This window comes from Vicugna pacos, chromosome 19, assembly GCF_048564905.1.
Source record: "Vicugna pacos chromosome 19, VicPac4, whole genome shotgun sequence".
Taxonomy (NCBI): Eukaryota; Metazoa; Chordata; class Mammalia; order Artiodactyla; family Camelidae; genus Vicugna; species Vicugna pacos.
The window spans coordinates 23,948,243-23,972,800 of NC_133005.1; the positions used below are offsets into that span (position 1 = coordinate 23,948,243).

General features: G+C 49.5%; 2 protein-coding genes across 3 annotated transcripts; both read left to right on the forward strand.

The window, feature by feature from the left end:
- The first annotated feature begins 1,541 nt into the window (after positions 1-1,541).
- On the forward strand, positions 1,542-3,196 carry LOC102529118 (splicing factor U2AF 35 kDa subunit-like). Its single transcript, XM_015237898.3, has one exon. It carries the CDS (start codon positions 1,603-1,605, stop codon positions 2,305-2,307), a length of 705 nt encoding a protein of 234 aa, XP_015093384.2. The 5' UTR covers positions 1,542-1,602; the 3' UTR covers positions 2,308-3,196.
- A 4,459-nt stretch (positions 3,197-7,655) lies between these two features.
- CCM2L (CCM2 like scaffold protein) lies at positions 7,656-24,558 on the forward strand. Of its 2 annotated transcripts, XM_072944000.1 has the most exons (10): positions 7,656-7,756; positions 9,885-10,052; positions 12,304-12,387; positions 12,480-12,663; positions 13,540-14,000; positions 17,089-17,224; positions 19,313-19,376; positions 21,682-21,811; positions 22,376-22,514; positions 23,396-24,558. In XM_072944000.1, exons 1-10 carry the CDS (start codon positions 7,727-7,729, stop codon positions 23,707-23,709), a joined length of 1,710 nt encoding a protein of 569 aa, XP_072800101.1. In that variant the 5' UTR covers positions 7,656-7,726; the 3' UTR covers positions 23,710-24,558. The 2 variants fall into 2 exon arrangements, 1 of the variants encoding a protein (XP_072800101.1); XR_012061685.1 differs by lacking the exon at positions 19,313-19,376 and having other exon boundaries at positions 23,396-23,528.

Consider the following 24,558-nt stretch of genomic DNA (forward strand, 5'->3'; position numbering starts at 1 on the left):
GGTTGCTCCAGGTAGAGGCAAGAGGAGGAAGAGTAGGAAATTGTGGAAGTGGGAGACGAAGGCCTGGTCTAGGGATGGCCTGGTTCCTGGAAGCAGAAAACTTCCCAAGGGGAGGGGGATGGTCCTCTTGTGCCTGGCCTTCTCTACCCCTCCCTTCCCCCAGCAAGAAGGAGGCTGCCCCCTCCCCAGCAATCCTGGCCTTTATTCTATGCATAATCGTTGTAAGGGCAGCCCTAGGCCAGGCTGAAGGGGTGGGGGCCTTGGGCACCTGCAATAATCCCAGAGTGGAGGGTAGCTTGAAACAAAAAGGGTGAGAAAGGCGTCAGGTAGGAAAAGGATATTCTACCATCTCCCTCTAACCCACATCCCAGAATCCAAACCAGGCCTGTCTCCACTGGGCTAAACAACCAAACTTGGAGGGACACTGTATAAACAGCCCCCAAATGCAATGGCTTTTTTCATAAACTAGCTGGCAGGGACCTGAAAGATTCCCAGAGCATCCTGTCGTTTGGGATCTTAGTATTTTCACCCCCGAAGATCCTATAGTTTGGGAGATTTTTCTCCCAAACAAGCCTCACTTCTTGAAGGATAATTACTTTTCCCTCATTAAATTAACTCAAGCTGAGCTTCTGATTGCAGACAAATGCTTCCAAGGCCTTGGGTGAGCTTCTAGGGCTTAAGGGTGGGGGGAATATCTGTATTCTATTGGAGCGTTTAATACACAATTCTCAAGAACACTTGTAGGCCCCCATTCCTGCCTCCACAGTCGGGCAGGGTCTGGGACCCCAAGTTGGGAATCTATTTAATCATCCAGCATCCATTTTACTTAAGGGGAAGACCCAGAGAGGCAGCCATCGGAAGGTCACACAGCGAAGGTTCTTTGGGGTCCCACCAGAACACCCCCACCCCTGATGCCCTCCCACTTCCACTTTTTCTCCCACTCCAGGAACCACTAGCCATGCCTGAGGGGCTGATTTTCCTTCCTCAGCACAATTCTAGGTGATTCTCCCCTCCAGGTTCTTTCTTCCCTCCCTAATCGGCCCCTACCCTCTGCTCACCGGTGTTTCCAGTCCTGGTCCCACCTCCTGGTATTTACTACATCTGTGCCATTCTCAGTCCCGACCCCACTCACCCCTCTGCCCTTCCCCCAGGAGGGGGAAGGGGCCCCAAGCTGGGACTTCTGTACTGAGACTCTTTTGTACACCACAAACTTTTTGTATATTTTTAATTTTGCTGCGACATGAGATATTAAAAGTCATTTCAGTACGTGCTGTTTGTGTCCTATTGTTTTGGCTATCCTGGGCCAGAGGAAGGAGATGGGGAAGGAGGAAGCAGGGAGGAAGGATACTCTCTGCACCAAACCCTGTGGCTCCTTTAAGAGACAAAAGTATTTGATTGGAAGAATCATGTAGTACACCAAGCTCCCTGTTGATTGGACAGAGCCTCAATCAATCAACCAGAATGGTGGGTGGGGCTTAAAGTTTTAGGGATTATCTTCAAATTGTTCGTTTATAGATACGGGAAAAAAGAGATTGGATTCCGCGGGCGTCGGACGGGGTCGTAGGCGTTGGCAGCAGTGTCGGCGGTGGCGGCCGGTGAGAAATGGCGGAGTACTTGGCCTCCATCTTCGGCACCGAGAAAGACAAAGTCAACTGCTCATTTTATTTCAAGATCCGAGCGTGTCGCCATGGAGACAGATGCTCTCGGCTGCACAACAAACCGACCTTTAGCCAGACCATCTTGATTCAAAACATCTATCGTAATCCCCAAAACAGTGCACAGACGGCTGACGGCTCACACTGTGCCGTGAGCGATGTCGAGATGCAGGAGCACTATGATGAGTTTTTTGAGGAGATTTTCACGGAGATGGAGAAGTACGGAGAGGTGAAGGAGATGAACGTCTGTGACAACCTTGGAGAGCACCTCGTCGGGAATGTGTACGTCAAGTTTCGCCGTGAAGAGGATGCAGAAAAGGCCGTGATTGACTTGAACAACCGCTGGTTTAACGGGCAGCCCACCCACGCCAAGCTCTCCCCTGTGACCGACTTCAGAGAAGCCTGCTGCCGGCAGTACGAGATGGGGGAGTGCACGCGAGGAGGCTTCTGCAACTTCATGCATCTGAAGCCCATTTCTCGGGAGCTGCGGCGGGAGTTGTACGGGCGCCGTCGCAAGAAGCATAGGTCGAGGTCCCGGTCCCGGGAGCGTCGCTCTCGGTCGAGAGACCGCGGTCGAGGTGGCGGCGGCGGCGGGGGACGGGAGCGCGACAGAAGGCGGTCGCGAGATGGGGAGAGATCGAGGCGGTTCTGAGCCATGCCGTTTTTTACGTATGTCTGCTAGAAAGTATTGTAGTCGATTGACCAAACCAGTTCATAACGGGATTTTTTTTTTAAAACAACAACAACAACAACAACAACAACAACAAAAACAAAGATGGATTTCTGAATAAAATTTGTAGTGATACAGTGAAAAGAAAATAAGAGATTGGAGACAAACTTGCTAGAGGTCCCAGAATGAGTCCATGACAAAGTCAGGACCTAGCCTGAACTAACGCCACTAAAACAAATGTTTTTTGAGTACCTACTACATGCCAGACACTCTTCTAGACATAGTGAACAAGAAAGATATAAAACCGTATATGGTCCCTGCCCTCAGGGTGGGTATTGCCCCTAAAAGATCTCCCTACCTCCAGTGTTTCCACCCTTTAATCCAGTGGTTCTCAAACTTCAAAATGCATCAGAATTAGAGGGGACATACTTAAAATGGCAGATTTCCATCTCCACAACCAGAGGGTAGATAGAGCATGCCTGGAAATCTGAATTTTAAAGGCTCTCCAGAGGATCTGGTGCAAGGGGGTCTGAGAATCTCATTTTGAGGACCACTGCTTTAATGCATCCTCCCCCAAATCTGATCATGGCATTTCCTGGCTTTAGAATCTCCTATGGCTCTCCAGGGCCTTCAGGATAAAGACTGTTGATAAAAAGGTGCACAATATAAAAAAGACAAGTTTATTCAGTGTCTCGCTGAGGACTCTAGCCCGGGAGACAGTCTCTTAGATAATGCTGAGAAACTGTTCCAAAGAGGTAATGTGAGAGGTTAGTATATATGAGATTTTGGTGAAGGAGGTATATGCAACCAAGTATACATCTCACAGAAGGTTGCTGCTAGCCTTCAGGAACAGGTATCTTAATTAATGGTATTAGTGCTTTTCGAAGTATGGGAAGATACAAGAATCTAGGTTCATTCAAAAATCTCTCCTGAAAATATCTATCAGAAGGCCTATTCGGCCAGTTTCCCGGAGTGCAGAGTGCCTCATTCCTGATCTCTGCCCTGGGCTCCTTTCAGGGTGTGTCAAAGGTCAGCAGCTGAAGTGGCTAATGACTTAACCCTTGTAGAGCCAGATGACTAGCAACCATCCTTAGTTGGCAAGATCAAACCCTTTGCCTGATGCTGACTTTTCACAACCTGAACCCCAATTCCTCTTGATCCTCACCTCCATCATAGCCTCACCTCAAAGCTTCTCCAAACCACCATCTTCCTGTTTCTGTGAGCCTCTCCTGGTTGCCAGCCAAAGGCCTTTCTCACCATTCTTCCATGCAGGTAGAGTCCTATTTCCTAGGAGCCCCCATCCCAAGTGCTCAGGGAATGTGGCTCTTACCTGGAGGCAAGTTGTGGCTGGCCCAAGACTGTAGTTCTCCAGCTGTGATATCCAGATCAGCATCACCAGGAAATTTTTTAGAACTTTTGATTCTCAGACCCCACCACAGACCTACTGAATCAGCCAGTGTTGAGGTGGGGAGCAGCATGTTTTTATAATCACCTTTCAGGTGATTCTGATCCACACCCAAGTTTGAGAACCATTGGTCCAAGATAATTCCCCTGAGGATTGGTGGGGGCAGTAACATGTGACCCAATTCCCCCAGTATCCATGCTCACCTTTTTTCTATAAAGGAATTTTTAGCTGGGCACATGACAACTCAGAATAAAAGACTGTACTTCCCAGCCTCCTTTGCAATTAGGCATTGCCATGGAAACAAATTCTGGCCAATGGGATATGAACAGTAGAACTTTGTGCTGCTGCCGGGTCATCCCTTTAGATGGAGGAGCTGTGCTCTCCCCTGGCTCAGTTTACCCTTTCTAGGGCTGGACTTTAGCTGTGTGGAGAGCCATCTTGAAGTTGAGAGCAAACCCTAGCATGGTGGAGCAGTAAGACAGGAAGCCCCTAGGTCCTGGACACATGGAGTGGCCATACCTGCCCGGGACCTCTTATGTGAGGGAAAAGATCAACTTCTGTTTAAATTTAAGTCACTGTTATTTGGGCCTTTGTTACAGCTGAAATATATCTTGGCTAATATATCTGGCCCCTAGATTCCTAAGGGAAGTCTTTTGAAGAATCTCTGGGGAAGGTTTTCCTTCTCAACAAAACGACACCTAAGAAGGGGAAACCCTGGCCTCATCAAAGGTTGATAGCATCAAAAGCAGGATAATGATGAATGGCTTCATGTCTTTCTTGGTTGCTTCTACAACCGCCACAGCCCTTTTGCCAGCTGTATTTAGTTGGCTGGGGCTCCCAGAACAAAATATTACAGACTGGGTGACTTAACAGAAATTTATTTTCTCACAATCCTGAAGGCTAGAAGTCCAACTTCAAGGTGTCAGCAGAATTGGTTCCTTACGCAGTTCCGTGCTTGGCTTGCAAATGGTGGCATTCTCTCTCACTGTGTCCTCACATGGTCTCTCCTCTGTGCGTGCCTGCCCCTGGTGTCTGTGCATCCAAATTTTCTCTTCTTAGAAGAACACCAATCAGATTAGATTAGAACCCATGCTATGGCCTCATTTTAATTTAATCACCTCTTCAAAGGCCTTATCTCCCAAAACAGCCACATTCTGAGGTACTGGGTGTTAGGGCTTCAACATTTTGGGGGTACACAATTCAGCCTATAATACCAGCAAAGCAGAAAATGTAAGGAACTTGATATCATTTCTGAGCTGCTCAATTAACCAGCCCTAAAATCACTCACCATTGGACTTTTTTTTTTGTCTTGAGAGATAATAAATGTTTCTTATTGTTTAAGCCAGCTTTGATTGGACAGGCTATTCTTAGCAGCAAAAAACATTGCATCCCAGGCACTGAGTGCTCCCTCTGCTTAGAACGACCTTCCTGTCCACACGCCCTTCAAGGCTTGGCTTGAAGGCCACAGGCTTGGTGAATGGCTCCTGATTCTGCCTTCCCCAATCAAGTTGTTTGCCTTGTATCGAAGTTCTTTGCCTGTTTGTCTTTGTCTCTCATCAGATCAGTGTCAGCATATGCACTGCACACCAGCTGCCACATCCCCCGCCCCACCTCCTGTCCCTTGACAGGCATTAATAAGCAATTTCTTTTTCATTAGGAGTAGATCTGATTTTTAAAATCATCACTCCAGGGCAGCCCCTGCCGGTCAACTGGAGATGGCTCAAAAGAGGTGAATCCTGTTTGTGACAACTGTTAAGTCTTTGAGGGCACAGACTGTTTCACTCATCTCAGTTTTGATTCACAAGCAAGGTTGTTAATAAGGGTTACCGTTGTACGCTTCTGATTCCATTTAATCCCTGCAGCAGCCTTCTGAGACAAGCACCATTATTCTGCTTTTGACGCATGAGCCTGGGACTATGAGAGATGAACTACCAGTTCAAGGTCATACACATTTGAACCTAGGTCCGCTTGTCTCCACGCATTTCCACTGACCTGTTCTAAGCACTTGATCTGTTCATGGTCCTAGACGGGGCAATGCCGGGACTACAGGGATCGTTTGCTATTTCTAGTGGCATTCGGAACGCTTCTTACTCTGCTCGAGAGTCCCAGCAGTTCAGCAATGTTTGGAGTTAGTCCGGGAATCACAGACTTTTCTATTTTACAGATGGGGAAACTGAGGCTCAGAGAGAAGAAAAGGCTTGCAAAAGTCAGTTATGGAGGTGCCAGAGCAAAAGACCAGCCTTCCTTCCCGGCTGCCATACTGAGGATGGGACTTTGGGACCTGCTCAGGGGTTAACTGGGAGTTTCTATGTCTGGGGCAGTCAGGGGTTGGGTGGTACATCCTGGCCTCTTCCTGTTGGCCCGGCAGGCTGAGGGAGATCTCACTTCCTGCTGTTGGGAGGTGACTGGCAGGATGTGGGGGAGCAGGAGCCGGTGGCTGTGTGAGCTAGCACTACGAAGCCTGGGCCATTTCCCTACCTCCGAGAGAGGGAGGGAGAGAGAGAGGGAAGAGGGTGTCCGGGAGTCCCCTGTAGCCCTCACATCCAGAGGCGGTGGGCAGCTGGGGCCCTCGCTCCCAGGGGCACTGATCTGCTGCACCCAGGCTTTCAGAAAAAACTTTCAAAACACTCCTCTGCATTGGCCCCTGCTCTTCACACTTTCTGACAGCCTTCTCATCCGCTCATCTTTCCTGCCATACCTCTGACTGCAGGACAGGGCTGTAGGGATTACTCTTTCCATTAGAAAGACAAGGAAGTTGAGGCCCAGATAGGTTACAATAAGCTACGTGCCCTGGATCATACAACAAACCAGTTCCAGGACTCGGGTCTCCAGGACTCGGGTCTCCAGAAACCAGGGGTCGTGGCCAGGTGAGGAGGGGTGAGTCAGAACCTTCCCAGCTGTCCTGGGTGGGCTGTGCAGAGTGCATAGACCCTAGAGGTGAGGAACCAGGCTTCAGATTGAATTCAGACAAGGCTGCAATCCCTGGTCTTCGTCTCCTTCACTGTGTGCCATCCTTGGGTCAGTCTCTGCAGCTGAGCCTGTCTTTAAAATCTGTATAACAGGTATAATAATGGTACCCTAATGTGAGGTATCAGTGAGATGAAAGACATAAAGTACTCAGCCCCAAATCACAAGGGAGCCTTGCTTCCCTAATGTTATTCTCCCAAGAGACAATAAAAGAGCCCAGGACACACAGATAGGTAGTTAATATTTATTGAGTGTTTCATATGTGTCAGGAGCTTTTCTAAGACCATGTAATTTTACAAATTCACTCTGAGATCAGGCTGGTAATATGCCCATTTTATAGACGGGGAAATTGAGGCACGAGAGGTTACAGGCTTGAGGTCATAACCCAAGTAAGTGACAAAGCCAGGATTCAAACTCAGGCAGACTGTCTGGGAAGCCCACGCATACTGCCTCCCTTAATTGTAATGATTACTTTTTAAAATCATACCTTGCTTGGACATAGTATTTCACAATTTTTTTATACAGTATTTTCCCACCCACTCTTTCATTTATTTCTCATCACAGCAGCCCAGACAGGAAGGCAGTGCTGACTCCTAATTTATAAAGGGGAGGGGGAAACTGAGGCTGCCAAAGGGGGAACTGATTTGCCTTGCCAAGGTCACACAGCAAGGTCAGTGGCAGAAGTAGGGGTGAAATTTGGGATTTTCTGATTCCAAATTCAGGGCACCCTTCCCAGCCTTACTCAGATCCCAAGCCCCCTCTTTAGCAAGCCCATTGGCTGGAAGCCTTGGGGCTTTCTCCCCAGGTCAGTTGCTCTGGCTGGGATCCTACTGTTCAGCTGGAGGGTCCCAAGGCTGCATCCTTCACACCCCCACCCCTCCACCTCCACTCACTATCAGACGGGAGGGGCAGGAACTCCGGGGCTGGTGGAGTTTCCGACCAGGCAGGAAAAAGAACAAAGGAACTGCGTAGGGGAGAAGGTGGAGGAGGTGGCCTGGAGGGTGGCAGGAGTGGAGGGGACGCTTCACCATGGAATATGAAGTCAAGAAAGGGAAAAAGGTAGGTGGGAGTTTGGAAGGGATGTAGGGTAGAGAAATGCCCACGGAGCTGAAGAAGTGGGAAGCCGGGGGTGGGGGGTGGGAAGATGGGAACAAGTGGCATCAGGAAGGCTTTTCTTCTTATTTGGAAAGACCTTCCTCCTCACCCTCAGGCAGCCAAACATTTGCGTTCCAAACTCCCTAACCTGTCTCCCTGCTCTCAGTGGCCTCTGCCATCCCAGCTATGGACAGAGAGACAGGCACCTTCCAGGGAAATCCAGACAGATTAGTTTGGGAGGGACTCCCAATTTGCTTCTCTGGTGTTCCTGGGGATTCCCTCCTGTAGCTTCTCAAACAGAAGGACAGACAAATGCCCAACAAACCCATTCCCCTGCTCCCTGCCTCCCGAGATAGAAGGACCTCAGCCAGGGTAATTCTGCAATATGAGGTTGCCTATTCAGGCTTGAGACACCTACCTGCTGCCCCGCTGGGCTCCAACCTAGACTGCCCCCTCCCTGTCTTTATACAGGGACCAGCTCTACTCCAAAGGCCTCAGTCTGGGGGTGACTCCCCCCAACCCCTAGATCTTTACCCCTTCCTGACTCTCAGAAATTTTCTAGTCCAGTTCTCCGGGCATCTCACCTGGTTGTCTTTGTGGTCCAGGGAGCCTCTCGGATTCCAACTCCCACTCCCACAGCGCCCTCTTCCTCCAGGAAACCTAGGTTGGGCTGTTTGAAAAGGCTCTGATGTGAATCTTGAGGGCTCCATAGGGAGCCAAGACACAGGTGCTTGTCCCCTCTTGGTTCATTCCTTCTATAGTTATTTATTTATTCAGCACTTATGATGTGCCAGGCACTGTGCCAGGTGCTGGGGATGATGCAGTGGTGAGCAAAGTCAGACAAGGTCCCTGCTCCCTCCCCGTAACTCAGTCTAGTGGAGGAAGCAACTATTATTAAAAAAAAAAAAAGCAATTAATTTAAAATTGTATGAAAGTCTCCATTTTGCAGTGCTGGGAGACAGAATATTAAGGGACCCAGCCCTAGACTGGTCAGTTTGTGCTGCGGTCTGATGGGTGGAAGGATAGGGCGTAGGGAAGGGTGTTTCAGGCAAAGGAACAGCATGTGCAAAGCCCCATGGTAGGAAGGAATGTAGCAAGTAGGAAGAACTGAAATATGGCCCTATAGCTGGAGGGCAGGAGTGAGGGGCATGTTGGGTGAGATGAGGCTGGAGAGGTGGGCAGGGCTGGACCTTTGGGGGTCACAGACAAAATATTTACTTCCCCACTCCACTCACACATACACAAACGCTACACACACAGGATAAAACCCCAGCTCCGTAGCTGGCATTCAAGCCCTTTATAACTTGTTAATCTCATCATCCAGCCACAACGGACTACAACACATGTTCTCCAGGCTCCTGCTCATCCAGCCCTTGAAGCAGCCAGGGTTTTGCACATGCTGTGCACTCTGCTTGGAATATCCTTTCCCAGATCGCTTGTTCTCATTTCTCAGAGCTTCCTTAGACTTTGTCCAGGCTCCATGATACTGACGGTAAAACAAGCTGGGCGTGCAACAGAACCACCTGGAGCACACACTGAGGGCCGCGCTCACACTTTCCTGTGAGGTTTAAATTCTGTCTTGGGCTGAGCTGGGGCCCTGGAATTTGCTCCTTTAACCTTGCTCCAGGCCATTTTTATGCAGGTATCTGCTGGATTATACTTGAATGTACTTATTAACCATTTCTAATTTTTAGGAAAGCACAGAAAATAGCTTAACAAATACCTATGCACCCACCACTCAGCCACGTTGAATGTTACTGTTTTTCTGTCCTTGCTCCAGCTGGGCCGCTTCCTTAAACATAAGCCTGGGCCTGGGCAGGGCTTCCGCCTTCACCTGGGTGTTCAGAATGGAAGGTTTGGAGCCAGACTGCCCAGGGTGAACCAGTGGTTCTACCGCTACTAGCTGGGGACCTCTCTGAGGCTTAGAGTCTCCATCTGTAAAATGGGAATCACAGAGGTAACCCCTCCACAGAGTCCTTGTAAGAATTAAATTAGACACTGTAAGTAAAATGCTGGGCATGCAAGTGCTGGATAAGATAAAGTCAGTTGCTGTTTTACTGTTTCCCCCCACCCCGCGACCCACCTCCCCCAGGGCTTCGTGTCCCCTATCCGGAGGCTGGTGTTCCCCAAGGCTGGGCGCCGGGCAGCCTTTCGGACCAGTGTGAGCCGCCGGCCCCTGCACTCGATGCCCCTTTATCCTCCCGACTACCTCATCGACCCCCAGATTCTGCTGTGTGACTATCTGGAGAAAGAGGTCAAGGTGCGTGTGGGATAAAGAGGAGGGGTGGTTCTTGGGGTGAAGGGTGTAGGGGAAACAAGTTTTCTTCAACCCTCTTAGGGGCCTTGGCTGGGTCTGAAAATTAAACTGGACAAAGACAGATTAACAGGAGAAAAGCGTACACGTTTTATCAAATTTTCACATGTACACGAGAGCCTTCACAAGAGAATGGAGACCCTGAGAAATGACCAGAGCAGGAAGCTTTGACACCTTTTTGACAGAGAAACAGTAAATTTGTGAAGAAGAACCACCAAGGCAGAGGGGTTTGGACTAGATGTAGTAAGTGATGAAGTACCCAGACGTCTCAGGCCTCAAGTCCTCGTCTCTGATGATAAGGATTTCTCTCTTCTTCCTGGTACCCTGAAAGGAGGGCACCTCTCACCTGGAAGACTTATCTTCTGCTTTCAGAGAAGAACGGTGAGGTAGGGGAAGTCAGAGTGACCTTCCTGCCTCTGCTGTCTTCTCAAACTCCTTCTGCTTAAGATAGTCAATGTGCCACAGTGCCATGTTTTAGCGTGGCACATCCTGGACCCCATCAGGAAAGAGCTTACCTCCCCTGCCACCAACCCCTGACCAGCCTTTTCTCATACAGGGGAGGCTCAGGGGAAAGAGGCCTGGATTCAAGCCAGCCTCTCCCCTGCATCATGCTGTGGACCCTCAGCAAGTGTCCTCCACCAGCTCAACCTCAGTGTTCCCATCTCAGCATGGGGCTCAAAGCCTACCCCCAGGGGAGAGCAGATGGGAAAGTGCCCTGTGCACTGAAAAGCCAGACCTTCCTGTGAAATTTTATTGCAGTGATGTTGCTGCTACTCAGACAGTGTCTAAATTAGAGGAAGCCACTTCTGCAAGCCACAGGGACTTAGATCAACTCAAGGGCTTGACTTCTATTTCATGAACTCCATGATGGAGCAGTGGAGAAACCCCACTACCCAAGGAAGACTGATATGGGAGTAGGAGTGTCAGATTTGGCAAAAACAGGTGCCCAGTTAAATTTGAATTTCAGATAGGCAATGAGTCCTGTTAATATTAGTATGTCCAAAATATTGTGTGGGACTAAAAATACTAAAAAAAAAAAAAAAAAACTACAAAAATATTGGTCGTTTATGTGAAAATCAAACTTAACCAGCATCTTACATTTTACCTGGCAATGCTATATCAAGGGAAAAGCTAACAAAGAAATTCCTTTTAAAAATTTGGTATGGGGGAGGGTATAGGTCAGCTGTAGAGTGTGTGTTCAGCATGCAGGAGGTCCTGGGTTCAATCCCCAGTACCTCCATTAAACAAACAAACAAACAAACCTAATTATCTCCCCCACCAAAAAAAAAAAATGGGGACTGAAATTTCATTGAGAATAAAAAGAAGTGGCTTATTGGTAAAACTCAACTAGAAGAATAAAACTAAAAATAATGAAAAAAGTTATACTTCTTATAATGAGTAATATTTAAGTTGTGATAACATTAAGCTATGTCTAAGAATGAATGAAGAATTAATTTACTGATTTGAGATACCATTTTTCTAACAAAATTATACAGTAATTTGATACAACACATTCTTCCCTTTCCATTTAACTTTTTCAACAAGATTATAAAGAGGGCCAGTGACCTACACAGTCAGTTGACACTGTTCCTTGGGGTGGACAGAGCCAATCAGGCCAAGCAGGAAATCACAGGTGGTCAGTTCCTTCAAGCTATTATAGTGACTTTTGCTTCCACCATAGCTAAATAGCTATGTGCTCATAAAATAAGCTGATTTTAGCAAAAATAAGTTAACAGTGTGAGTGTGGGCTCTGTTGTGTGGGGTCCAGTTTTGCCATTTGTGGCTTTATCATATTGGGTAGGTTTAGCTTTGCCATGCCTTAGTTTTCTTATCCTTAAAGCAAGTTTGGGCAATGGATGGGTATAGCTCAGTTGTAGAGTGCATGCTTAGCATGCAGAAGGTCCTGGGTTCAATCCCCAGGACTTCCATTAAAAAATATGTAAAGAAAAAAATTTTAAAGCAGGATGAATAAGTGCATAATGCTCTCTAGACTATATCTGGCTCCTATGACCACTTTAATAACAGCTAATATCAGGTTATTATTATTAATTATTATATTTATTATTATTAATTTAGATATTTCTATGTCAGTCTACCCGCACTGCGTCAGTGAGGAGGTCAGGGTCCTCCAAGGCTTCATAATGACATCTCTCTGCCCTTCTCCCACCCCCTACACCCCCGCTCTGTTTCCATCCAGTTCCTGGGCCATCTCACCTGGGTCACCTCCTCACTGAACCCCTCCAGCCGGGACGAGCTCCTGCAGTTGCTGGACACAGCCAGGGTGAGGCTCCGAGGAGAGGGAAGGGCAGGGTCTCCTCCCCTCCTCTTCCACCCGAAGCCCCCGGGACTCAGGAGATCCGACTCGCCCCACAGCAGCTGAAAGAGCTGCCACTGAAGACCACGGCGGAGCAGGACAGCATCCTGAGCCTGTCCGCCCGCTGCCTGCTGCTCACCTGGCGCGACAACGAGGAGCTCATCCTGCGCATTCCCACGCACGAGATAGCCGCCGCCTCCTACCTGCAAGACGATGCTCTGCACCTGCTGGTGCTTAAGACTGGTACAGTGGGCGGGGCCTGGCCGGGGGCAGGGCGCGGATGTGAAGGGGTAGAGAAAAGGCCCAATGCCTAGTCTTGGGAATGGGCGTGACCTGGAGCAGGAACGGGGCCTGAAACATGATGATGAGGTGTTGGAAAAGGCCTGACCAAACTACCCAGAGACTAGGGGCAGGGCATGGCCGTCTGCAAGAAGACGGAGCCCAAGGTTGAGGCTGAACCTTGGGCTGCCTGACCCAACATCCTGAGGCCAGGAGGCTGATCCTGGGAAGGATGGAGAAGTCAGAATCCTGAGGCCTGAAGTTAAGGGGCGTGATGAAGAGTAGAGTCGTGACAAGGCTCTGAAGCTAGGAGGGAACCTGGGGCTAGAGGCAGGGATCTGATCTGGGAACCAGGCCTTACACCGTGGAGACGGAGCTCGCGGCTGGGTTAGGCGCTGGGAGATGTCAGACCCTGCCCAGCTAGGGGCAGGACCTGAGGCCAGGACTGGGATTGAGGAGGAAGCCAGAATTCAAGGAGGGGTTCCTGAAACGAGGGACAGGATCTGAGTTAAGTGTAAAGAGGGACAGCCTGACCACTACTGTCAGACCAGACGGCAGGATCTGAGGCTTGGAGCATCAGAAGGGGGTTGGGCCGGCGGGACAGGCCAAACCCAGGGGTGGAACCCAAAAGTAAGGACTCGGAGCCCGGCTGGGTCCCGCCTCCTGACTTTGACGCCATGGGTGGGACCTGAGTGCAGGGGCGGGACCAGGCGAGGCTGGACCACTCCCCCACCTCTCAAGCCCCCACCCCGAGCGGCGGGGTCTGGTCCTCCAGCTGGAGATAGAAGAGGGCTCTCAGCCCAGATCTCCTGCTGCTGACGCCCACCCGGCTTCTCCTAGGTCTGGGCGTGGACCCGGTGCCAGCCGGCGTAGACGCCAGCCCCGGCGGCGCAGGGCGCGACCCCGGCCAGCCAGGCGCGGCGCCGGAGAAGCGGCGGGTGGGCACCACCGAGCGGCGCCACACCATCTGCAGTCTGGACTGGCGGATGGCGTGGGGCGGGGGCTCGGGCTCCGAGGCCCGGGCCGGGGGCGGCGGCGGCGGCAGCCTGGAGCGCCAGCGCGCCGGGGCGCGGGCGTCGGGCAGCTGGGAGCGGAGGCAGACGTTCAGCGGCAGCTGGGAGCGGCGGCACGGCGGCGGCGGCGGCGGCGGCGCGGGCAAGCCGGGCGGCAGCTGGGAACGGAGGCAGGCGGGCGGCGGCGGCAGTTGGGAGCGGCGCCACCCGGGCCCCAACCCTCTCGACCCTCAGGACCCCAGCCCCGACGCCTACTGCAACCTCGTCATCCTGGCTGTGGCCAACAGGGTGAGCCTGAGGGCACCCCGCGCCCCTGCGCCCGGCCTGCCCGGAGCCCTCCCACCCCCGACCCTGCCCATTCTCGAGGTTCCTGAAGTCCACCCCGGCCTCTTTCCTTCTCCCTTCTTCGGCCCTACGCAGGACTTCTGGTACTACCTGCGTGCCCATGACGCCAAAAGCCTTCTAGACTCCAGCCCTGGACACCTCCAGGATACCTCCCCCTTGCTGTCCCAATGGGCTGAAAGCTCAAAATGCCCCAAACAGACTTGATCTAACCCCTCCACCAGCCCTGCTCCTTCTCCAAAATCGTCAGTGTCGGCACTACCACAGTTACCATCATGAGGACAGTAATCACCAGTGCGAATTGAGTGCCAACCTGTGCCAAACAGGAAACCAGCCTTAACTCATTTCATCCTCACAGTAACCCCTAGTAGCAAATATTGCAATCATCCCCATTCTGTAGAGAAGGAAGCAGACCCGGAGGCTGAGCAACTTGTGCAAGGTCACACAGGAAGCAGGTGGTGATTTACTGGGACCCAGAAGTTCAGAGCCTGTACTCTTGTTAACAGTGGCAGTCACCCAAGGCAGAAGCCTGCCTGCCTTTTTGCCCTCCCCCTCCCCCCTCCTCCATATTTACATTTTACATTTTATTCATTTGATCATATTCATTGAGCGCCAGTGTATGCTAGGCATTGGGCTGGGTGTTATGGATATAGAAATGAACAAGACATATTTAGTGTCCTTCCTTAGGGAGTTCAGACTCGCAGACACATTCAAAGCCCTGAGCCTTGTAAGCTTTTTCTCTGGCCTCTGTATATCAACCCCATACCGTGAACAAAACAGACATGGTGCCTGTGTAGAGGAAGAGGTAGATAGTAACCAGTAAACTCGGACTCTGGAGCTGACTTGAAACACTTTCTCACTTGGCGTCCGGCTCTCCACATTCTCCTGGTTTTCCTACCTCCCTGGCTGCTCCTCCTTAGGAGCTGGTGCCTCCTCTTCTCTCCAGCCTCTTAAGGTTGGAGTGTCCCAGGCTTAAGTCCTCGATCCTCTTTCTCCTTTGTCCACACTCATTTCTGGGTGACCTCCTCTAGTATCGTGGCTTTTAAAACACCGAGAACTCCCTAAATGTTATCTCCCACCAAATCTCCAGATATGTTTCTCTTCTCAGCCTCTCCATTCAAACGCCTAATGACTATCTCACACCTAACACGTCCAGTTGAGCACCCAGTCTCCCCAGATCTGCTCTTCCCTTGGTCTCCCTGTCTTGAATGGCAGTTCTGTCCTTCCGTTGCTCAGCCCAATACTTACAGTGAGCTTTGGTCCCTCTCTCTCACACAACCCATATCCACTCTATCAACAAATCTTGTTGGAGTTTCAAAATAAAACCAGAGTGCAGCTACATTTTCCCACCCACCACTGTCCCCTGCCACCAAGGTCCCTGCACCATCTTCTTCCATGGGGGTGGTCCAATCACCCCTCACTGGTTTGACCATTGCTCACAATCTGTTCCCCAACATGGTCAGAGTGGTCCTGTTAACACATAAGTCACATCATGTCACTGCTCAAAACCTTTCAGTGGCTCCCCATTTCACTCAAAGTAAAAGCTAATGTCCTTACAACTGCTTACAAAGCCATCCACTTTGTTATGGTGGCCCCAGCCACCATCCTCATTTTCTCTCTGGCCTCATCTCAGGGCACCTGTGCGTTCAGGATGGTTCACTGAGTTATCCTCAGCACCCAGAACCGTGCCTGGCACACGATAGGTGCTCGATAAATATTGAATGGATGGATTAGCGCATCCTCTGTTGCTATACCTTGTGATGGGGACCAAGAAGAAATCAAGCAGGTTGTCATGATGATGATGGGGGAGATCCAGAGAGAAAATGAGTTTGTGCTTTTTAAACTGAAATGTGGAGGAGAGAAGAGCAAATTCCAAGCAGAGGGAACAGTGAGGCCTGTTTATCCAATTGGCCTGTGAGGGCTTTAGGCCTCATCTAATTCACTTCTGAGACCCCAGAGCCTAGCCCAGTGGCTGCCACACAGTAGGACTAAATAAGAATTTGTGGAATGAGCAAATAACTGAAGAGTTGTTTTCCAGGAGTATCTGAGCCTCTGATGTCCTATCTGAGGCATCGTGGTCCCAAGGAGGGTACAGGAGTTAGAGTCAAAAAACCTGGGTGTCAAAATTAACCCCAAAGCCATGAGCCTGCTGTGTGAGCCTGGGCGAGTCACTTAACCATTCTAAGACTCCATCTCTTTAACTATAAAATAAGAAATCTCTCTTCCCTATCTGTTCTGTAGGGTTATTGTAAAGATCAATCCTGGTTTAATGATTATTTCACCTTCCCATCCCCAAATGCCTATCCTGAGTTACATGTTAATTATACCCAAGGCTGACTTTTTTAGAAGCACAAAATAGGAAATGGCTTCCTGAAAATGGCTTCATCTTTCTGTCTCTTGCTTAGAGACTTAAAGAGTTAAATTAAAGAGGCAAACTCCTCTTTGAAATTTGCGATCTCAAAAAAGTTTCACCTGAGAACTTAAATGCCTTTCTTCTATCAGGGACTAAAGCCAATGTATTCATCCTGCTTCACGTATTGATTCTGCTTCCATTTTTGCCCTGGGTGCTGGGAAGCTCATATCTAAATATGGCATCCAGTAGTAGTAACTATGTTGAGCCTAACATTTTTTTCCTTTTTTTTCCTTAAATTGAAGTATAGTTGATTTATAATGCTATGTTAATTTCTGGTGTACAGCATAGCAGATTTCTACCTATAAATTAAACTAAATTAGGGCTTATTTTAGATAACTTTTAGGAGGGCCCATAATTCCCCCAGATACTTGGGGTGCATGTGTGCATTTTTCAGGGCAGAAGAGTTACAGTTGTCACTGGATTCTGTGAAGGCCAGTAAGTGGCTATTTCTATAAATACATTTCACCCAGTGTGGGGCCATATAGTTTTCAAGGGAAATGTCCTCAAAGTTGATTTAAAAGCATCCCTAGATGTGTGTGAGCCTCCTCACACTGCATTTAGGAAGCAGGGGCATCCTGGTCACTGGAGACGGCCTGAGTTCTGCCCTCCTCTCTGGACCAGGATGCTGCCGAGGAGTCCTGCGCCCTCATCTGTCAGGTCTTCCAGATCATCTACGGGGACCAGAGCATTGAGTGCGTGGACCGGGCCGGCTACCACTACATGTCCACACCCGAAAGGCCGTGGCTGTGCAGCCGCAGTGAGTACTCCCACTTGTGGCCACCTGTCCTGTGAAACATCCTGAAAGGCCAGGGGAAGGGGGATGTCCCAGGACTAGGGAGGAGGAAAGCCTTTAGGGGTCTTGACCCCTACAGCAATTACAGCATACTCCCAATATGTAGCTAAAACAAAATATCCAATTTCATAATCACCTCAAACCTAGCTTCTTCATAGGTGTTCCGGTTGCCAGATTCAGATCAACCCCCTCAGAGCTGACCTTCTTTTTCTCTCTTTTGTCTTTGGTGTCACTGCTTTGCCAGAACCTAAGCACGTGCATTGTTTATTGAGCCGTCTAGCCCCACTAAGACTCTAGGTCAAAACTGAGATTTCTAGACTGGTCCTTGAATGCAATCAAGGGCTGGGATGAGAATGAAACCAATAGAGGTATTTATTGAGCACCAACTAGGTGCTAAGCACAGTACTGTTGTGCCAAGTCTTATTTAATCCTCATGGCAACCCTATCTGTCCCGTTTGCCACTGCATCTCATGTGCCTAGCGCAGGACCAGAGATAGATGCTCAAGGCGTATTTTCTGAACAGATGAAAGAACTCTCTGAGGCCTTATGAATCCAGTTTTACAGATGAGGCCATTAAGGCTCAAGGTAGCCAATAAATTTCTCAAGGTCACACAGCTGGTGAATGGCAGAGTCAGGATTCCAAGCCAGGTGTGTCTGATTCTAAAGCTTCTCTCTGGGACAGCCTCGCTGCCCATGCTGCCTTCAAGGCCACTATGTGAGCTTCCTCAGCCACAGCCCCTCAGCATGGTCCCTATTTGCATAGCTTCAGCACCAGGAAGCTGGCTCTTCCCTTTTGAAAGGCACTCTCATCTGTGGAAACTGTGGTTACTGAGAATTTAGGAAAGTTCGTTGACTCTCAAAAGGATGATGGACAAATAAATGAGATCATTCAACAAATATTTCCACAAATTCATTCAACAAGTATTTATTGAATGCCTCTGTGTCAGATTCTGCTAATCAGCAGGATATACTGGTGAGTAAAACCAGACATAGCCCTCCCTAGCTCTGAGGCTTGCATTGCTGGGGGAAGCCAATAATAATTAAATCGTTACACAAATGAAATGTACCCATACACTGTGCTATGAGAACAGATAAGGAGGAACCAGCCTCTCCTGGAAAGTCAGGGGAGTATCCTGAGGAAGTGACATTAAGTAAACCAAAGTCAGGAGGGTGATCAATATTTCAAAGATTGCAGAGAGCATGCAAACTTAGATGAAGTGATTTTTTCTTCTCTTAAAAGATCAGATGGCTCATCAAACACCATTTTATAGACTATAAATGAATTTTATGTGTTATTACTTTTTAAAAATCTTTTTAAAAATGTGTTCTTTTTTAGAAAATTTCTTTTGGGGGAGGAAGTAATTACGTTTATTTACTTACTTATTTCCAATAGAGGTACTGGGGACCTTGTGCATGCTAGGTATGCACTTTACCACAGTGCTATACCCTCCCCACATTGCATTTTATTTATGTATTACCTGTGTATAGAATTGCTCTTTTCATATAAGATAAAGGCCAAAGTAGTAAAAATATGCATTAAATCAATTACGCACCCCTTCTTCCCCCAAAAAAGATCAGAAGGGTGAGACTACTACCTGAATTCACTGAAATGACAGGGCAAGGGACAGAGCAAGTTCTCTGGAACTGGTGCTGTTCTCCCCTCATGATTTTGAGTTCTTTTCCCTCAAAGTTCTTCTTTGCTTGCTCTCAAACACAGACAGTTTATAAAACACTACCTCACCTGTTACCTGGCTTGCTATCCCCAAGGCCCCCATGAGGTAGGCAGAAAGGTGGTATTGTCCCAACCTTGAGAAGTTGAGGGCCAGGAGAGGGGTAGTGAGTTGCCTAAGCTAGGCTGTGTGTTGGTGGTGGGGGCACATTTCACTCAGAGTAAAAGCCATCACCTGTACAATTGCTTAAAAAGCTATCTGCTCTCCAGCCAGGGTGGGGGCTATCTGGCTCCAGGGTAGGGCTGAGCTTGGCACCTCTGGGAGCCGAGGATTTTGGCCCCTGCTTTGCTGCTTCTGACAGCCCTCTGTCTGCTGACCCCAGGTGAGAGCTGCCGCACGGATGGGACTTACGCCTATGACGCCGACTTCAGCTGCTGCAGCTCCTTGTGGGTACCCTGCCAGGGACCCCATTCTGGTCCCCCCTAGCCCTGCATAAACAAGGTTGCTCTTTGAGGCATTCTTGAGACCCTGTGGGCAAGAGAGGTGGGAGAAAGTGACCCCCCAACCCCGCTTGATTTGTGCTGAGACACTAAGCCCTGAGGATGGGGGTGGTAAACTGAACTTCCCAGGCTCTGCTGAGCTCATAGGATCTGAACCCCCGAGAGGCCCAGGGGGCAGCTAGAACCTAGAACTGGGTCCACATGGGCCTGCGGCTCTCTCCCAGGCAATCCAGACACAGTGGCCTGCAGAGGCCAAAATCACAGCCAATGCCAAAAAAAGAAAAAAAAATCATTTTGATTTACTTTAGTTTGGGCTCCGTGGAATAGAAAACCCTCAAAAAAGTAGCTTGAACAAGATAGAGCTTTTTCCCCCTGTCTTTTATATAAAATAGACTAGGAGTTCATGGCCTCGTGGTCATCAGGGACCTAGGCTTATCTTTTCCTCCCTCTTTAACATTTGCTTTCATCCCCAAGGTCACCTCATAGACCAAGATGGTGGTTATATTTCCAGCCACCACAGTAGCATGCCAAGGACCTCTTTAAAGTGCTCTGCTAGAATTCCCACCTGACAGCTTCTGCGTACAACTTGTGGTCTCATGGCCACAACCAGCTATAAGCAAGGCTGGAAAATGCAGGCTTTTTAAAAAAATCTAAGTTGGGAACATTGTCCAGGGTTCTATTTAGGGTGACCAACCACCCTGGTTTGCTCAGGATTAAGGGGTTTCCCAGGACATGGGATTCTCAGTACTATAACCAGGCAGGTCCTGGGAAAACTGGGACAAGTTGGTCACCCTAGTTCTTTACTAAGACTTTTGACTTGATAAGGAACAGTCTCTGCCAGTGATACATGCCTTACTTTTTTTTTTCCTTTTTAGTGGCAATATATTTACCTTCCTAATACTGTGTGCCCTTAGGCCAGTCTTAAACAAGGACAGATGACAATCATGAGCTTGCTGTGTGCCAAGTGTTATTCTATAATGTACTTCATTTAAAAAATCTACATGACAACATGACAGTAACTGCTGTTTATTTATTGCTTTGTTCATGACTCTTAATGCTTTATAAATATTAACTCCTCTAATTCTCATGATGACTTTAATTTTTATCATCCCAGTTTATAGATGGAGAAACTGAGAAATAGAGAGGTTAAATGGCTTGACCGAAGGTCAAGCAGCTTGTAAGTTGTAGGCCTGGGGTCTGAATCCAAGCAAGCTGGCTCCAGAGTCCACACCCTTAACCACAAAGCTACACTGCTTCTCTAAGGGTAATAACGGAAGATGGTTCTGGAACAATGTAGAGACCAGGAGGCAGCAGCCCACGGCTGACTTTTATTTAAGCAATATTTATTGAGTACCTACCATGTGCCAGGCACTGTGCTGTGTGCTAGGGATACAGTGGGGAGCAAGACTAGGATGAGTCCTGTGCTTGGCACATAGTAGGTACCCAACAAACAGAGAAAACCAAGATCCCCGCTCTTGCATGGTTTACAGTTTAGCACAAGAGACAGTAAAATCACTATTATTCAATAGCAATAAGCATCAGTGAACACTAAAGAGAAGCTTAGAGTCCTGAGAGAGGCTGTGGAAACCCTATAGTCACCCCGGGAGTCAGGACGGCCTCTCCGAGGTGATGACATTTGAACTGAGATTTGACGAATAGAAGGGGGAACAGCGCTCCAAGTGGAGGGAACAGCAAGTGCAAGGATGCTGAAGCAGGATACAGCCTGGTGTGTTTGAGGAGCAGCCAGGAGGCCACTGTGGCTGCAGCAGGGGTATGAGGGCCAGAGTGGTCAGAGAGGACATTTGGTGGGGCATCTGAAAGGCCTTGCCTGTCACAGGTAGACTTGCAGACTTCATGACCACATTTGACAGAGGGTCTAACCTGGCTAAGGGGATCAGGAAAACTTTCCTGAGGAGGTGACATTTGAGATCCAATGATGAGGAAGAGTTAACTAAGCAAAAGACAGGGAAAGAGAGGCATTCCAGGCAGAGGGAACAGCATGTGCAAAGGCTCAGAGGTGAGGGGGTACTTGGAGTATTAGAGGAAAAGAAAGAAGGCAGGTTGGCCTGAGTATAAACAGCAAGGGTGAGACCAGGCTTGAGAGGTGGTCTGGGACCCGATCATATGGGGCCTCGAAAGCCAAAATAGGATCTAGGATGAGGCATTGGTGGCAGGGCTCCTACCTTCAGCCTATCACATGGAAAGGAGCTGGAAGGAGGCGAGTGAGGATCCCTTTCCCCTGTCCCTGCAGCAATAGTTCCCAAGACACATTCGAAGCGTGTTACAGCGGCACGTCCACACCCTCTTTCCATGGCTCCCACTGCAGCGGCAGCGACCACAGCGGCCTGGGCCTTGAGCAGCTGCAGGACTACATGGTCACGGTGAGCCGGGGCAGCCAGTGGAAACAGCAGAAGCAAAGGCCTGGAGGCCAGAGAAAATATAGGGTATTTCAGGAATCATGAATTGTCCTTGACTTAACTGATGCATAAGACCTCAGAGGTCTGGGAAGGATGTGAGGTTAGAGGGTAAACTGAGTCATCTTGTGAAAGGCCTTAACGTCAGCTGGCGTTAACTGAATGCTGGCTATATACCAGGTGCTGTTTTAAGCGCCTTTCATGCATCATTTCTTTTAATCCTTTCAACAGCCCAAGAGGAAGTGCCTTCACTATCCTTACTTTGCAGATGAGGAAAAGAAGGGTTAAGGAGGTTGTCTCCTACCCACAATCCCAGAATTGATCAGTGAAGGGGCTAGGATTTGAAATCAGGCAGCTTGAGGTCACATCTCGTTCTTAGATGCAGCCCAAGGGGTCTGGATGTCCCCCCAGTAGGCTGGGTTTTCCGAGGAGGGCTGGGCCAGATACACCCTTAGAGAGGGCTCTGGGTCTTTTGGGCAGGGGTGGGGTGGGGGTTGCTCTCGGGATTCATCTTGAACGGTGTCTCCACAGTTGCGGAGTAAGCTGGGGCCCTCTGAGATCCAGCAGTTTGCACTGCTGCTGAGGGAGTACCGACTGGGGCTGCCCATCCAGGACTATTGCAACGGCCTGCTGAAGCTCTATGGAGACCGGCGCAAGTTCCTCCTCCTTGGTGAGCCCCCTGCGCGGGTTAGGAGAGTTTAATCCGTAACCCTCAGCCTCCAATAAAGCTAAGATCAGGATATCTGTGAGGCACAGTAGGAAACCAAGGTGCAGAGAAGGGAGAGGACTTGCTTGCAGTCTCAGAACCAGGAGAGAGAGCACAACACAGCAAAGCTGGGAGAGGGAATGATTCTTCCTATTTTAGCCCATGAGGAATCTGAGGCTTAGAGAGGCTAAGGAAGTTGTCCAAGGTCACAGAGCTAAGAAGGAGAGCTAATGATAACAGCAACAGGAATGAAAATGTTAATAAAGTGATATATTATATAGTACTATGTAATTATTGTAATACGAATAACATGTATTTGGCAGTAACCATGTGCCAAGCATCATTTCATTGAATGCTCTCAGTTCTGGGAAGCTGAAATTATTACTTGCCCTCATTTTGCAGATGAGAAAACTGAAGCTTAGAGAAGCAAAGTACATAGGTCACAAAGCTAGTAAGTAGCAACGAAAGTAAAACGGAGCCCATGATGTGTACTAAGTACCCTGTTTAATCCTCACAGCTGTGTCAGGAGAACAAGTGCAATTATCTCAGTTTTACAAGTGGGGAAAGTAAGTCTCAGTAATTATTGAAGGAGGGTTGTCCAACTAGTAAGTGGAACTGTAACAATCGAAATAATAATGACAATAATAAGCTATCATGTAGTGAGCAATTACGGTGTGCCGAGCATTGTGTGATTATTCTCTGGCTCAGAGAGTCAAGGAATTTTGCAAGGTCACACAGCCAGCGAATGGCAGGGAACGGATCTGAACTCCGCTCCCCAGGGGTGAGTGCTACGTGGAAGGGGAAGGGTTGATCCGCGAGGAATCACCCTGCCCCTTGGCCCGCAGGAATGCGGCCTTTCATCCCGGACCAGGACATCGGCTACTTCGAGGGCTTCCTGGAGGGCGTGGGCATCCGCGAGGGTGGCATCCTCACCGACAGCTTCGGCCGCATCAAGCGCAGCATGAGCTCCACGTCGGCGTCGGCCGTGCGCAGCTACGACGGCGCGGCCCAGCGGCCCGAGGCGCAGGCTTTCCACCGGCTGCTGGCCGACATCACGCACGACATCGAGGCTCTAGCCCCCGACGACGACGAAAGTACAGATGAGGAGGCCCGAGGCTCCCCGGGCGGGGGCGACGCGGCGGAGGACAACTACCTGTAGCCTGTGCCGCCTGGGTGGGGAAGGGGATGTCCCCGCACTCACTCTTGCCTGTGGACCCCATCTCCACGGCCGCCTCCTCAAACCCCAGCCCTGGGTCTCCCCGGGTCTGTCCCTGGGGTGTCTGTTCCTGCCCTGGGGGCTCCGGTCCATGCAGTACCGAGAGTGTCCTGCAGGGGGCGGGACCCTAAACCGGGCTCTGCCTGCTGGACGGAGGAGTGAACAACTTTGCCCCGTTAGCTCCGAGTGTCCGGCCTCAGGACACTCCCTCCCTCTCCAGACTCCGCAGCTTTCTGGAGGCCAGAGGAGGGCTGAAGAGTAGGCTCCACCTGCTGGCCAATTGGGAGAATTCCCAGAGCCAGGAGACCTCTGTTCCTCCTATTTTACAGTTTGAGAAACTGAGGTTCCAGAGGAGGAGGGACTTGAGAGAGTCTCCTGACTCCGCTTAGATGTTACCTCAAACTGACCTACTAAATAGTGTAGAGGATCTTTTTAAAGCTCTACATGGCAGGATCTCCCCTTCCGTGATGGCATGAATTAGATGGTCAGTGTGGAAAAGAGGTTTCTCTCTACTGAGAGTCCACCGAGAGGTGGGTGATCTGGGTCCCAGTCCTGACTGCAAGGCTCTGGACAGGCTTCTTGTTCAGATCTTGCATTTGGAGCTGGACAATCCTAGGCCTCCTGTCCGGTAGGGGTCCTAGCCTCTCTGTGACTCTGATTTCCTCTTCTGACCAAGAAGTCGGCCCCACCCACCTCACAGGGTAGTCATAGGTGTTATGGAAGTTCAAGACTATAGTGCTGGGTCAAGCACATGGTAGGCGCTCAATAAATGCTGTTCCCTTTCACATTGAA

What these genes read in the sequence shown, in the direction of transcription:
- LOC102529118 (XM_015237898.3), top strand. Translation starts at nt 1,603, where the DNA reads ATGGCGGAGTACTTGGCCTCCATCTTCGGCACCGAGAAAGACAAAGTC.
- CCM2L (XM_072944000.1), top strand. Translation starts at nt 7,727, where the DNA reads ATGGAATATGAAGTCAAGAAAGGGAAAAAG. An exon ending in ATCTGGAGAAAGAGGTCAAG is followed by an intron (nt 10,053 to 12,303) that starts GTGCGTGTGGGA and finishes GTTTCCATCCAG; the next exon opens with TTCCTGGGCCATCTCACCTG. An exon ending in GCGCAAGTTCCTCCTCCTTG is followed by an intron (nt 22,515 to 23,395) that starts GTGAGCCCCCTG and finishes CTTGGCCCGCAG; the next exon opens with GAATGCGGCCTTTCATCCCG.